Genomic DNA, 16,864 nt, shown 5'->3' with positions numbered 1-16,864 from the left:
GCCGAGGTGCAAGCAAACATAGGAGGATTGTGGCTGACAAAGTTTGCAGATGACTGCAAACTGGGCGCCATAATTGATACTCCAGCGGACACAAGCATCCTTCAGAGAGGCCTCATAGAAACGGATAATTGGTGCCAGAGCCATGGCCTTAAACTGAACGCCAAAAATGTATAGTCATACCCTTTGGAAAAAACAAGGTACCCACAAATTACCACATAGGTGGTAATCCATTAAGTACGGAAGAGGTAATCAGGGACCTAGGGACCCAAGTTGACAGTAACCTCTCATTTGACACTCACATTGCCAAGGTGGTTAGGGAGACCTTCTATATTGCCCACCTTATCATGAAGGGATTCACATCTAGATCAAGAGAGGTCATTGTGCCCCTGTACTCTTCTCTTATCAGGCCCATGATTGAGTACAATGCCCCATTTGGGATGTATCTTACCCGACACCTGCAGCAGTTGGAAAGGCCCCAAAAGTTCCTCACCAAGAGGATAAAGGGTCTCAAACATATGTCATATGTGCCCGGCTGAAGAAACTCCAGCTCTATTCAGTCGCATACCGCCTACTCAGAGGTGATCTATGCCTGACGTACAAGGCCATGTCCAATCCGGAATTAATGGACATGCTCCACCTCAGAAAATCCAAATCCATCAGAGCCACGAGAGCAAGAGATTTGAACCTCAACACAGAAATAAATAGGACGTGCTGGAGGGACAGATTCATAACCCAGAGGCTCCCTACACTCTGGAACAGAATCCCAGTCCATGTTAGGCAGAGCCCCTCACTAACTCTTTTCAAGAGAAATCTTGACGAGTGGATGGGAGATCGTAGGTTTACCCCGGGGGTCATCTCTGTGTCACTACTAGACAGAGGCACAGTAAACTAAACCATAAATGGGAGTAGTATTCTCATCCCAAGGGGTGCCGAAAGCCACACACACTCTGGCTAGGCTTATAAATGCCCTAGGGCAGATAGCCTAGTACGAACCTATGAACCTATGAACCTATAGATTTAGCTCAAATTTTATCATAACCAACTGTCTGATTTTGACTGATCATATTACAATGCTCTCTGAAGAGCTAACTTAGTTTTAATTCTGTGTCAACCTTGAATATATTTGTATTGCCATTGGTCTGGGATGTGACTGTAAAATGTGTTTGAACCATATCATTTAGCTGATTAGCAGTAAATAAAATTAATAAATATGTGTATGTAAATACACACATAAAAATAATTCTAACAGAGGACTAAAAGTTAAAAAGTGAATACAAAGAAATTCACCTCGAGAGTGAAGCTCGAGAGGGAGAAATCTTGGCACCTGTGTTGAGAACACATAATAAAGGAGTATGATTAGAGACCCAATCATAATTCTTTGTAGTGTACTGTGCTTTATCTGCTCCATGAATACTAATTACAGAAAAAAGTGCAGAGTGTTTTACTGGCTTTGAAAGCCAGTACATCACATAAGCAAGTGTTGTCAGACAGTCAGCAGTGTAACCTTCACCTGATTTGCTTAAAAATTCTGTGTGGGTGCAAAACTAGAGGCAGTTTTTAAATCTGAAAGTTAATACAATGACAGCTTTTTGCATCAATATACATTTTCTGGGGTGATGGATGAACGGATGGATATATTTTCTGAACAATAAGATGTGTAAAATTCTAATTGTGGCATTTTTAACTGACTATAATCTTCAGTAATTAACAAGAAAAAAACAATGAGGAGCAATGGGCAGGCATAGATAGCAGGCAGAAACAAAAGTGTTCTAACTTTTGCTGCTGTTCTTTGCTAGCTGATACTGTCAGTTATTTGCCTGTAGTGTGAGACATGATTGTAACAATGTTAGAGGTATATGTAACAATTCTTATACATATCTCTGATTGCTCCACTCTTGTGCTAGAGAAGCACTAAACACGTTTATTTTTTCCTAATACTCGTGAGTTATCATTGTACTCCATGCAGTATCATAAGCATACAAGCAGCACCTTTCTGGAATGTACATAGAAAATCAAAGCACTTTATATATTAACAGTACTTCCAGATGTTTATTTGACTCACTAGCCAACAGACAGGAAGAATTACACTGATTTCTTGTTTTCTATTTTACATATTATCGCTGCACACACATTGCTATAACTGCAGCCATTTTATGTGGATGGTTCGAATGAGGCATCAATGAAAAGATCCGTTTTGGCAGATCTGTCAGTGCTGTCACTGCTAAATATTGTACCTTTAGCCTATTCCTGAGTGGTATAAGGACAATGTTGTTATTAAAATCTCTCATTTTAATGTATATATGCTAGAGTGAGTGACATCAGCAAGGTGAATATACTACCAGAAGTATACCAGATTAGAAGTTGCCTGACAGGAAAAAATGGTAAAATAAGGATGCATGCAGCCATTGGAATATGAAAAGATCATTTTGTAACTCACCTCTTCTTGAACCTTCTTCAGGAAAGCTATCTCCTCCTGCAGGGATTCAATCCGTCTCTCAAGGTCAATGCGGGCAAGGGTTGCTGCATCAACATCCTGGGGGGAGAAATATAGTGTTGAATCAGTAAGATTCAGACTGAAACTTGCAAGAAACAGTAGACATCTAGATCATGCTTGTACATGTAAAAATAACTTCAGAGAATAGACAAAAAGACATTATTGGGACTGAGAAGGGCATTTCTAATGGAATATTTCAAAGGTGATCTACTCAGTGAGTTTTCCATCCAAAATCAATGTTATTCTCGTGGAATGATGGTCTGTTCTAGATTATAGACTTGTCACATAAGATAAAAAAATAGCATGGATATATTTCTCACAGTATCAATAAATACTAATAAGCTGAAAGTACTACAAGAAATTAAATGCTACATATGGTAGTGTGTGTGTGTGTGTGTGTGTGTGTGTGTGTGTGTGTGTGTGTGTGTGTGTGTGTGTGTTTGTGTGTGTGTATTGCACAACCAAAAATAGATCCAAAGCCAGTTGCAGTGTACTGAGCAGAACAGTGTATGAAGAGTATGTTGTATAACTGTTCATCTCCCTTTTAAATGCTACATAGTATGACATAGGTTTTAAAGTTGTTTATTTTGCACTTGCTGGATGCAGAAAGGCAAAATACCACTAGAAAATATGTTTAGTTCTTCAGCTGCTATTTTGTAACTCAGAATGGAGACTGCATCCACTTTAAAGGACAAACTCAGCTGTGTACTTTCCAAGCAGCATGGCATTATTTCAGATGTGACAGAGATGTGATAGGAGACACAAAACTTAAATGAAAGAGTTGCTACTAAACAAATACTGGATACTCACTATAGCAGATGAACTGTTTACATGAAGGAAGATAAGCTCTGAAAGAACAAAGGGGCAGTATAGTGTAGAAAACTGTGAGTATAGAAAATATGTCACAACATGATACTATGAAGATTACTGGCTTGAGTGAAGATGTGAACACCATACCTTTCCTGGTGAAGCATTTTGGGAGTTGGAAGAGCTAATACGTGTGATATAGCTTCACATCAGCAGTGTCACTGACACAACAGGTAAGCACACTTCTATTCCACATCTGACACAGTGCAGCATGTGTGTGTGTGCGTGTGTGTGTGTGGGGGGGGGGGGGGGCTGCATTTCTGATTGTATCATCCTTTGGATGAGACGTTAAATTGAGGGCCCCGTATGCCTGAACTGATGGTAACTTTGATTCAAATAAAAGATGCCATGGCACCTATCAAAAAGAGCAGGGGAAATTCCGTGATGCCCTGGCCAAATTTCCCCTAGCAATATAAATACCACCTCTGGTCTCCCCTGAAGGGAGGCTACTAGTGTAGTTGGGACTAACTCGGTTAACAAAGAATGAATGAATGAATATGGAATGACTAGGTCACTAAACTGGCAACAATAACAGATGTAGCCATCTTTTATGACAACTATGAACACATAAAGCAAAGAAATGGATTATGTAGAAAGCAACAGAGTTAAAGGGTTTATCTTATCAAGGTCTGCAACTGAAGTGTATTGAAGACTTTGTTTTTTAAACCTTTAGGAAGTGATAGGTATTTAGTGAGGCAGCTTGGATGAGTATGCCCCAGTGTTTCTTCAGTTATGCATGCTAATGTTTTGTGGGAAAGTGCAGTTTTTGTTGATCTCATCCATACACTCTTTACCATTATTTTATACTTGGGTATTATTGTTTTTTTTCTGTTGACTGTATATACCGAGACATGATTTTATGGAAACAAGTCTACCATGTGGTATAGTGAAAGGTGGACTAATATAATTTATTGTAGTGATTTTTCTAGAGATTACTGTTTCAATAGATGACTTCAGAGGTCATACTGAGGGATACCAATTCTATCAGTGTTTTTGGAACCTCAAACAAATACATGACTGCCCAAATCATCGTGCTTGGAACCTTGTCATATGCCTCTCTAAGTCTAGGAATGACCAGTTTCACTCTTTCCACATAACGAGCTTCTTCTCAACTGTCTGTCCCACTGCAAACATCAGTTTGGTTGTGCTGCAGCCTTTTGTTTTTTTTTTGAAAACCTTTATTAAGCTATCGCATAAGACATAGGCAAACGTAAATTAGTAGAAAAGAAAGCAAATCATGTTAACTTTTTTATACTTACATATAATATATATGAATCACACATTTTTTCTTTGTAATTATCAACAGTCCGAAATGACAAATTGTTGAATTCCTGCTTTCCCTTAAACCTCACTCCTCCTCCTCCTGAACATTATTCTGCATGTATTGGTCCCACAGTTTTCATTTACTTCTATTAATCTGCTCATTCCTTTTTCTAAAGATCCCTCTTCCAGTTCTTTTATCTCTTTTACAATATTCAATACTTGAAATAGAGTTGGTTTAGACTTTGATTTCCATTTTTTAGTAATTGCTTTTTTGGAAGCCAACATAATTAAACTTAATAAGACCTTACTGTCTCTAGGCAATCCAGATCCTGTGTCCCAGCTGAAAAAATCTTATCCTTAATTACAGCTATATGGTCACTCAATATTTCTGACAGAGTACTCTCTAGGGAGGTTGTGCCGCATCATGATCTGAAACCAAACTGCTCACCTCCCATCTTACCTTCTACTACTCTGTGCATTCATTCATCAGCACTCTCTCCAAAACTTCCATGCAATGTGGCAGGAGTCTGATACCTCTGTACTGCCCACAGTTATGGATATCCCCATTATTTCTTGTACACTAGAAGTGGTATGTCATACGGGATACTTCTCGCTCCATACTCCTGTGAGTACTCTCAGGAACCATTTCTCCTGTCTCACCCAGCATCTTGATCCCATCTGCTGTGACCCCATCTGACCTGCTGCTTTCCCTGCCCTCATTTACCTTAGTACTTCTCTTGCTTCTTCTATGGTGGGCTCCTCCTCTTCTTTTATCATATGCAGTATCTGAGGCAGTGCAGCTTCTGTGCGGTTTTCTTCATTCAGAAGCTGCTGGAAATACTCCTTCCGTCTGCTTTTGATTTCATGTGGGCTGGTGAGCAGGTAGTTGCTGGCATCCCTTATGAAGGCTGTCTGACTATCGTCTTTATCTTTCTGTCTTTGCCTTGCAACCTGATAGTTTCTTTGTGCCATCTAATGAGTCACATTCCAGAAGCTGGTAGAGTGACTCTGATGCCTTGTTCTTTGCTATTGCAGCTATTCTTTTAATGTTATCCAAACAATATTCCATCTTAGTCTGATCCATATTTTCTATCTCCTGCTTTTTCCTGTACTCCATATTTCTATTGATGACTTCCTGGACTTCTGCATTCCACCACCAGCTTTCCTTATGTACCTTGTTCCATACCTGGATCAGTCACACCACTGCTGTGTAGTCTTTCCACGTGCTGTTTTGAGGTGCTGCCATTTTTCTTCAGTTCCACCTATTTGCTTTTCTTCCTAATGTGCTAGAGTCCTCAATAATTCCTTGAACACTTGTGCTTTCTAACATGTCAACTTCCAGGTCTTTAGCCTAGTCTGTCTTGATCTTAGCGCCTTACTTGATCACTACTTGCAGCTTATTGTGGTTTATGTTGTTTGTTGACTATTTTACTGGGTATAAATCTGCAATCAGTGAATCTACCCTAATGCTCTTTCCTTATTAGGAGGAAGTCTACCTGAGCTGCATGTTGGATACTCCTGTATGTGATCTTGTGACTGTCTCTCTTGCTAAAACATGTGTTGGCCACCATCAAGCCATTTACCAGAAGTCAAGAATGACCTCTCCTTGTTTGTTTCTATTGCCTCATCCATGTGGGCCCAGACAGTCCTCATATCCTGTTCTGTCTGTCCCAATATGTCACTGATTGTTAATATCCATTCACTTTGTCCTAAATCATGTAGTAGGCACTGCAACTGCTGTCTAAATGCTTTCTTTTACTCACTATCACAACTCTGCTGTGAGGCATAGGCTGATATAATGAATAGTGCCCTTTCCTTACACTGGAGTCTGACTGCCATGAATCTACCAGTAATTCAGAAGATATCCTTCACTGTCTTCTGAAGCCTGTCCCTTATGACAATTCCCACACCATTTCTAGTCTCTCCTCCTCCTGAGTAATAGACTCAGGATCCCAAGCCAAGTGGCTTTGCTACACTGACTTCCATCTTGTCTAATGGATACAGAGGATGCCCAGCCCGCCTTCTTGCCATCATGTCATCCATTTCCAAGCTGAATCCTGTCAGTGAACCTACCCAGAGTGTAGCAATCCCTTGCTGTGGTAGAGGGAAGTCTCTGCTTATTAGTGGGAGTGCTAAACATTGAGCGGCCTATCTGTCACTAGAGAAGTGGTTTCCAGCTCAGGAATTGTACCTCATTGGCCATTTGGGGCTGCTTTCTATCCCTTTCAACTTTCTGGCTTAAAAACCCGTGTTTGCATGGGTTTGAACAGCGGATCCTGTTTGAGCATCCTGCAGACTACCACAGCACCAGAAATGAGAAAGAGAAACTTTTTTGCTGATTATAAGTACCTTTTTGGCTTTTCTTGACTGTTTTTGCTAACCACACTTCTAAAAGCCATTTAAAGTAGTCTTGCTACTATTTCTATTGCATTTTACTGTTTAAATCATTTTACTGTCTGTGCACTTGGTTTCTGCTCAAATTCAAAGTTTAAACTGCATTTACTGTTGTAGGCTACACACTCAAGTGTGATAAACTTTTCTCTACTTATTTACTGTTTAATTGCATTTTTCTGCTTAATTTAACCTTAACAAAATTAAAAAAAAAACAAAAAAAATTACTATCTGCTCATTTCCCACCTTTTTCTATACTAGAATAGTCTGGATCCCAAATTTGCTGGTTTCAGGACTTTATTTTTGTGTTTCTGAATTGTCCAGACTTTGCTGTGGTAGAGGGAAGTTTTTCTGCTTATCAGTGAGAGTGCTAAGCATTGAGCTGCCTATCTGTCGCTAGAGGAGTGGTTTCCAGCTCAGGAATTGTACCCCATTGGCCGTTTAGGGCTACTTTCTATCCCTTTCAACTTTCTGGCTTAAAAACCCATGTTTGCGTGGGTTTGCGCTTTGGGCATTGCCGCTTAGCTAGGGTTAAATTATTACAGGCTACAGAAAATCTGATCTTCAAATTTTCCCTTAGAACTAGCCAGTTTTCCAGTTTTAGCACTCAAACTTGATTCTTTGAGTTCAGCACTTGCTTAGAACTCATTGTAAGCACTAGATATTCTATAAATTGCTACATCACTCAACTTTCCTTACTAAGTAAAGAGGAAAACAGCTCTAGTATTTAAATAAATCTATCCAGGAATGTCTAAGGATCAGCTTCCGGTGTTTTCTCCTGTCACCTGGTGACTCTGGACATCTTGGGACAATGTAGCAATTGCCTCATGTACACAGACAACCCTCTCCTCCTACCACCCAATACTACAACCTGTGAGAGATGCACTTATATAGCCAAGCTGGAAGCCAAGCTCTCTCCTGCTAAGACTGGACTAGTCAGTCAAGAGGAGAAGGTAAACACCCACACCACACCACGCACAACACATAGTCCTTCAAAACCTACACCACCAAATCCCACACATAGTAACACAAAACACACACCTACATGCATGGAGGTTCTTAATAAAAAATATTCCCAAGCAACCAAGACCTCCGAAGCTGAAACGCAAACAACCACCACCCCTCCAACACAACTCAAATGACACATAGCTCACAAAACCAGTGCGCCACTCAACGTCAGCCTCTAAGGCAAAACAATGTACCTAACACACTAGTCATAGACGATTCTATACTCAGGCACACTGATGCCCCTACTCATCAGGCTAAACAAGGAGAAAATTACAGTCAGCTGTCTGTCGGGTGCCAGGATCCACCACATAACTCACTCACTCAGGTCCCTCCACAACAAGTACAAATATGACTCTGTCATTGTCGATGTTGGAATGAATGACCTGAGATGTACCTCCCTGGACTACATGAAAATTATATAGGATACAACAGAGACCTCGTTTCTGATGAAGGAATTGTCAGCACAAAGCAAGTCTATTTTGCACTGCAGTATGTAAGTTAAATATACTGACCTTTACCTTCCTTTTAGACTTGCACTTGATTGGCTGCTGTAGCATTTAAATAGTCATCTGTTACATTGTGGTCTGGTGAAGCAGAGTTTGTTATCCGTGAAAGCGCTTACCTGTTTGTATTTTTTAGAATAAAAGAATCAACAAAACAAAGCAAAGATCATATTTGCCGTGTTTGGAACCTCTGTGGTTGTTTTTGCTGCTATTTTTCTTTTCCTTTGTGGTTTCTTCATCAGAAACGAGGTCTCTGTTGTATCCTATATTCTAGTTTGTTTGTTTCCTTGTTTTTGAGCATGGCAGAAGGCAGCACTGGACCGGAAGATACTGCCTCTTTTTCTACAAGTGCTGTGTCTAACAGATCTGTTTTCAATCGTTTTAATGCACTTTTGCAAGAACAAAACAATCCACTGTTGAATGGAATAGTGACTATACCATCTACAAGTGCTATTCCAGACCAGAATAGGTCAGAGACCTTTGTTAGAGATTATTGCTCTCTGGAGAATGCCATGTATAAATACAAGTGTTTGCAGTGGCAACGCTTTCATCTGGAAGCTTCACTAAATCTACAAATAGCACCAAGAGGGCTCAGGGTTTTAACAATGCCTTCTTATGGCACAACCTACCCTGAACTTTTAAGGCGTTGGCAATTCCTCAACTTAGAATGCAGCGCAAGATATATGCAGATGCTGATAGACTTTTTCAGGCCTGAAGAGGCGGAGCTACATAAGCAGATAGAAGCAATGCAGAATAACATTTTTGACACATTTTGTGGATATTATTGGCGATAAGTTAGATGTTCTTTTTGAGAATATCTCTGCATATGACAAGAGACTTGCAAATGTCAAAGCCAAGAAGATTCAAAGGGATAAATCCGACTTTGCAAACGGCAGTGTTTTCTCTTGGTCCAGAGAGAGACCAGTAATTCATTCATCTTCACAATGTGTCATAGGAAGTAGACGGATGCCTGAGACTGCTCACACAATTGTCTCAGGACCTGCGCACTCACAACAGCTATTTCACATTCCCATTGCTACAGGGAGTGTGTCAAGTTTGATGTCAGAATCAAGTACTAATAGCAGTACTACAATCAATGTAGTGAATAATACAGATACTATTGTAGCTGCCCCTATAAAAAATGAAGCTCCTGTTAAGACAGAAACAGGCACTTACACCTCAGAACAATTCTCTGAGGAATATGAGAGTTTCAGCTGTATCCAGTACAACTGAAGCACCTTTTTTATTGAAGGATCCACTACCGATACGTGGCAGATCCAGGAATCGGTACACGAATCCCAGGATTCGGCACCCCCAGAGCGAAGAAGATGTATCAAGAAATGAAAAGAGAATGAAGCAGGTCTTGTGATTAATATTTCATCTGCTAAGCTGACTAGAACACATATCTCTGTTTTAAACAAAGGGCTAACATTTGTTCCAGTCCAAAGAGCTGTCTTGACTGATGTTATATGTGATCTTAAGATGTTTGGTAGAACTCTTACCCTTAAAACTATATTTAAAAACAATACAGGGAAGGAAAATATTTTTAAAAAACCAAGCACGTTTGTACCTCCTACTAATCCTACTGTACAGTTGTTTATAGACGTATGGGAAAAGCAGTTAAGACAGAAATTTACTGGTAAACAGAATGACTGTTTTTTCAATATGACATATCTTGAAAGGCAGGCTCTATTTGAGTTAAAAAATATGAAGAGCATTGAGTTAAGACCAGCCGACAAAGGGGGAGGCATAGTTGTGTTGGATAAGGATATGTATCTATCTGCTATGATGGAATTATTAGGAGAGACTGGCACATACATTTCTTTGTCAGCAGTGGTACTTGAAAGGAATAATTGAAAAAGTGGAATTTTTGATCTTTCACCTGTTATTGACTGGTTTAATCTCAGAACCATTGTTTGACTATTTTAAGGTAGAAAATCCCACTATTCCCATATTATATGGCCTCCCTAAAATACATAAAAGTCTATCAAAACCACCAATGAGGCCTATAGTATCCAGTAGAGGCTGGATTACTGAACCTTTGTCGATTTTTGTAGAAAAGAATTTACATGTGGTTTTATAGAAATGCAAGACCATATTAATAGATACAAAAGATTTTTTGTCTCAGCTTAATAATTATGTTGATGTTATTGCAGGACCGTGCTTCTTTGTTACCTTAGATATCGCCTCTCTTTTTACGGTCATACCGAATGATTGGGGGATAGAGAATGTTAGACATGTACTACTCACAGACAATACATCCACCGACAAAGTTCATCTTCTCTGTACCCTCTTAGAAATTATCTTGGAGAACAGTGCTTTTGTTTTCAATGATGGTTTTTATTTGCAAAAAGTTGGTGTGGCTATGGGCACAGCTTGTGCTAATAGCTACGCCAACCTAACGTTGGTCAATTGGGAAAATGAGTACATTCTATCCAATGATAGGTTTGGCACATTGATTAGATGGCATACGTGCTTTGTGGACGATATTGTTCTGTGTGGCAGGGCCCTGAAGAATCCTTGCTGGAGTTCTTTCAGTATATAAATGGAGTGAACACTTTTTTTGAAATTTACTTATAAATATTCCTCCATTCTTGTAGAGTTCTTAGATGTACAGATCAGTAGGGATGCCCTATATTCCATGTCCATGAGCGTTTACAGGAAAAGTGTCAGAAGAAATAACGTTCTACACAATAATAGCATGCATCCTAATCATACCAAACTAAATGTGCTTCGGGGGCAAATTTTCCTTATCATGCGTCTACATAATGAGGATGCACAGTTAGAAAAGGCACTCATCCTACTCAAGGAAGAATTTATAAACAGAGGATACAGGAGATAAGTCATTGAAACACAAATACTTAAAGCCTGGAATGAGAGGGAAGGCAGATGTAAACCATATTTTAGTATTAATCATAGCTCTACCTCTGCACAGACTCCTGAACAAATTGTTGATCAGAGTCGTACCCCTATGAATGTTGGCAATAAGCTTAGGATGCCTCTGACCTATGCTAGTAACATCAGCATGGTATGTGACACTATCAGTGCCAACTGGGATATTCTTCTAAATATACCTGAACTAGAAGGAATGATTGGAAATAAGCCTGATTTTACATTTAGGAACAACAAATCTCTCAAAAATCAACTTTGTTATAGACCATTGAATCCTCCTAGCTATGCCCAAGCTGACAGAAAGGGTATCTACACCTGCAGAAGGTGTATGGCTTGTATATGCATACACACTGGGGGTCATTTCCTTCACCCCCAACTTGGCTTCATTATTGACACTAGTTTCTATGCGGATTGTCAAACCAAGAATCTGGTATACTTCTGTTTCTGCATCATTTGTTTTTCCTACTATGTAGGTAAGACAAACAGGGCTTTCAAGGACAGGATCCTTGAACATCTGAGAGACATTAGAAATGTGAAAGTATCCAGTGCTTTAGCTATGCATGTTAATGAGACAGGCCCCAGTCATAAGTTCAAGTTCTTTGCTTTAGAGTTAGCGCATGCTAACATTCGAGGTGATGATCTATCAAACAAGACTGAACCATAGAACAGAAATGGATTATTCAGCTACAAGCTGACAAACCCCCGGGTTTGAACAGCAAGGTATCAATAAAACCTTTCCTTAAAGCAAGAGTTCTGAAACATTGTTAGCCCTTGCTGTTAATATGATAAAATCAATTTTTATCATGATGTTCTATGACTATATTTATATCTCTCAATTATGCATTTGGTAGCATTTGCGTGTCACACAGTTTACACACCATCCTATCCTCATTTTTGTTAACTATACATTTAGTATCAGGCAGTTTTTATTAGTACCATATAATAGCCACACTAGTTCAACTACTTCTGTCTTTAGACTTTCAAACAGATTGACTGCTTTGTTTTTTTCATTACTGTCCATGCTGATATAGCAAGGAATCAGCAGGATTTTTTAGACATTTTATTATTAGTTGCTGCTTTAATAAATGCTGCTATTTATTTGTATAATAATCTGTTTTTATGCATGTATATGTGTTGTGTTTTTAAGGCTGCAATAGTTTGATAGTGTTTAACATTGTGGATGTGAGCTGCTTTCAATTGTCAGCACAAAGCAAGTCTATTTTGCACTACAGTATGTAATTTAAATGTATTGACATTTCCCTTCCTTTTAGACTTGTACTTGATTGGCTGCTGTAACATGTAAATAGTCATCTGTTATATTGTGTTTAACATGGTCTGATGAAGCGGAGTTTGTTATCCGTGAAAGCGCTTACCTGTTTGTATTTTTTAGAATAAAAGAATCAACAAAACAAAGCAAAGATTGTATTTGCCATGTTTGGAACCTCTGTGGTTGTTATTGCTACATGAAAAGAGACATGGAGGAGCTTTCAGATCTTGTAGCCCAGGCAGGTATGACCCTAGCCCTGAGTAGCATCCTGCCATTGCCCAGAGTGATACCACAGGACAAGGACAAAATGATTGACTTCAACAATTGGCTAAGCTTCTGGTGTCATTCTAAGGGGATCCAGTATCTGTCTGTCTGGGTTGACATGATTGACAGACCACGATGCTTTGCCAGAGATGGCCTGCACCTGTTGCCCCTGGGATTCTGGATCCTGGCTAAGGCTCTTGCCACCCCTATAGTGCCTTTTTAGGCAGGGTTCAAATGACAAAATTACCACTGTAACAAAATCTGAGGGTAATGCTACTCAATGCTAGATGTCTAAACCTCAAAATGCACTCACTCGAGGCACTCCTTAAAATGGAGAACATCAACATCTGTGCAGTGACAGAGACCTGGTTCAAGGCTCCAGAGAGCACCCCTGAAATACCAGGCAACAATTCATACCATACCTTTCGGCTACCTAACCTGGAAACACTAAAGGCAAAGGTGTGTCCATATTCACCAGGATATCCACACTGCCAGGCTAGTTGCCCAACATAATGCATCTGAGATTCTCCAGGTGCAACTAACACTAGGCAAGACTGCAATCCATATTGTAGCTTGCTACAGATCCCCCACCATGCTCCATGATTCCCACTCCACTTTTCTTAACATACTGGAAAATATTAAGGTGTAACCAAATACCCTAATACTGGGTGAATTCAACTACCCTGCCATTAACTGAAAAAACTACTTATGTACCAACACATTTGCTCAACGATTTTTGGAATTCATAAATGCCAATGCCTTGGATCAACTTATCCATAACCCCACCAGGGGCACCAATATCCCAGACCTCATCATTACCAACATGGGCGACCGATGCTCCACACCAGAGGACAGCTCCTCGTTGGTCAGATCCGACCAGAAGCTAATCACCCTAGACATCCACATCCAGCCCCCAACCCCATTAAGGTAACCACCATAAAAAGCTTTTCCAAAGCCAACTTCATGCTTCTTAAGACAGAAGTGGCAAACTTCACGACACCCATGCAGATGGAAAGTAGAAGTACGACTGCTGAATCTTACACTAATGCACTGTATGAACACATACACAAGTGCATGGACCGTACCATCCCAAATAGAACTAAGACGCACTCCTCCAAAAAAGGAAGCCAATCTGGTGGTCCCCTGCCATAAACAAACTCTACAACAGAAGGAAGAAACGTTTGCAAAAAAGAATAAAATCCCAAGATTGGAAAAACTCCCTTGTTAGCCTCAGTATAAAATCCTCCAAAGCTAGTTACAAAAACAAAATCGCCACAGATTCCAAAGACAACCACAAGGCATTCTATAGTTATGTCAAGAATCTTATTGGCAACACTCAGATCTGCTCTGAGTTACAGCACAATGGCACTAAATATACAGAACCAACTGATATTGCTAACATCCTGGCAGATAGGTTCAGTGCTAACTTCACCCCCTCTCACCCCCTAAAAGGCCCATCTCAATACCGGAAGAATGCCAAGTCCCAGTAATCACGACCGCACAGGTAAAAACCCCACTCTCCAAAGCCAAGAATACAGCATCCATGGGACCAGACAACATCCCAGCCTGTGTTCTGCATGAACTACGAAATGAACTAGCACCCATCCTAAGTACATGTTCAATCAGAGCCTCACATCAGGCTTTGTGCCTACTGAATGCCACACAGCTACAGTTATCCCACTCCACAAGGGGGGATCCACCACTGACCATGGGAACTACTGCCTCATTAGCCTGATGAGCCTGATCTACAAGGCCATGGAACATATCATCATGGAACTTAAAAACAAAGACATAGTTAACCTTCAGACACTGGACCCCACTCAGGTTGGGTTCATGAAAGGCAGATCATGTCTCCTAAACCAGATTGACTTCTTTGAAGCAGTTACCAGAGCCATGGACGAGGGTAATGTGGTTCACACAGCCTATCTAGACCTCCCCAAGGCATTCAACACCATCCCCCACTCTGGAATCATAGATAAACTCACTAAACTGGGCATAAATCCCTATGTCACATGATGGGTTGCCAACTGACTCACTGACAGAACCCACACCGTGAAAGTAGCCAACTCCAAATCTGACTCCAGACCAGTGAAAAGTGGTGTATCACAGGGTTCAGTCCTGGGTCCACTCCTGTTTGGCATCTACTTCTCTGAAGTTCAGGCCAACACAGAGGGTCTATGGCTAACACAGTTCGCAGTTGACTGCAAACTGGGAGCCATTATTGAATCCCCAAATAATGTGGACATTCTACAAAAGGGCCTCACTGAGACAGATGCCTGGTGTCCAAGCCATGGCCTCAAGCTCAACGCCAAAAAATGCATAGTCATCCCCTTTGAATAAACCCTGTGCCCATGAACTACCACATAGGTGGTAGTCCACTTAACAATGAAAGTATGATAAGAGACCTAGGGACACAGGTGAACAGTAGTCTCTCCTTTGATAATCACATCGCCACAGTAGTCAGGAAATCCTTCTACATGGCATACCTCATCACAAAAGGTTTCTCATCCACAAAAAAGGAGGTCATTGTTTCTCTCTACTCATCCCTCATTAGACCTATTATAGAGTACAATGCCCTGTTTGGTATGTACCTCACAAAACATTTACAACAACTGGAAAGGCCAAAGAAATACCTTGCAAAGAGGATCACCAGCCTCAAACAGATGCCCTATGCAGACCATCTCAAAAAACTCCAACTCTACTCCGTTGCATATCGTCTACTCATAGGTGATCTCTGCCTAACCTACAAAGCCATGTCAAATCCAGAGCTGTTGGACATGCTACACTTAAAGAAATCCTAATTCCTCCGAGCCACATGCTCCAGGGACCTAAACCTCGTCACCCCAATAAACAAAATATGCTGGAGTGATATGTTCCTGTCCCAGAGACTCCTCATACTCTGGAACAGACTGCCCATTCCTGTCAAGCAGAGCACCTCATTAGCTCTCCAAAATCTTGATGATTGGATGGGAAATAGCAAATTCACCCTGGGGATCACTTCTGTGGCTCTGCTTGACAGGGGCACAGGAAAATAATTTTTCGGGTGGTGAAAGCCAGGGAATCTTTATGGCTAGGCTTATATAGGCCCTGGGGCCGATAGCCTAGTACCTACCTATGAACCTATGTTTGATGGTAACATATCAACCACCTCCCTGGCAGCAGGAATGATGCACAGTTCTTCTCTCTCGACAGTGATAAAGGGAAAATATCACAAATAGGTTTTGTAAAACATATCCATAAATAAAGACTTGTAACTATTTCACATATAATATGTACTTAAACCATCATTTATTGCAGTTGTGCATACCAGACATATTATATGTTTTAGCTATGCATATCAGAAACTTTATATGTTGTAGTTCAGTAGGATAGGGTGAGAATTTATGGGACCACTTTTACCTTAGATAGCATGTTATGTAGGATACTGTGAAACATTTATATATATGCAGCTATCATGGCTTAGTTTACACCTCTAGTAACATTGATTCACAATTTGTCTGCTCTGTTTTATAATGTATTTAGCAAGAGTTCTCATACTGTCATACTACACTTTAGAACCAAAGGGAATGGCTCATTTCCCTTTGTTTTCTGTGTCCATGAAATATATAGAATATATAAAATATTCATCACTAATCAGTTATCACTATCCGTGAAAGGTATACCTGAAACCGGCTCATCTCCAGATTTTATACAAGACCAAGTCCTAAAAGTGCTAGCTAAAGCTAAAAATACTGTATCAATGGAACCTAACAGAATTCCTGGATGCATCCTAAATAGCATGAAGCACAATTTAGCCACACCCCTAACAACAACATTCAGTCTCTGCCTCCATACAGGTTTTGTACCAAGCCAATGGAGAACAGCTACAGTCAATCCCCTACATAAGGGAGGACCTTCAACAGACCCAGGCAGTTA

At 40.3% G+C, this 16,864-nt stretch overlaps 1 protein-coding gene across 1 annotated transcript in view; it reads right to left on the bottom strand.

The window, feature by feature from the left end:
• Nucleotides 1–16,864, bottom strand: part of DES (desmin) — a 164,978-nt gene that overhangs the window by 102,673 nt on the left and 45,441 nt on the right. The window contains exon 3 of the mRNA XM_044075870.1: nucleotides 2,438–2,533. Coding sequence (XP_043931805.1) covers nucleotides 2,438–2,533 — 96 coding nt within the window. The remainder of the gene's footprint in view (nucleotides 1–2,437; nucleotides 2,534–16,864) is intronic.

This window comes from Protopterus annectens, chromosome 6.part1 (assembly GCF_019279795.1).
Source record: "Protopterus annectens isolate FY-2018-M chromosome 6.part1, PAN1.0, whole genome shotgun sequence".
NCBI lineage: Eukaryota > Metazoa > Chordata > Ceratodontiformes > Protopteridae > Protopterus > Protopterus annectens.
Note: the sequence above shows the minus strand (reverse complement) of the source record. Positions and strands in the feature narration are given on the sequence as shown.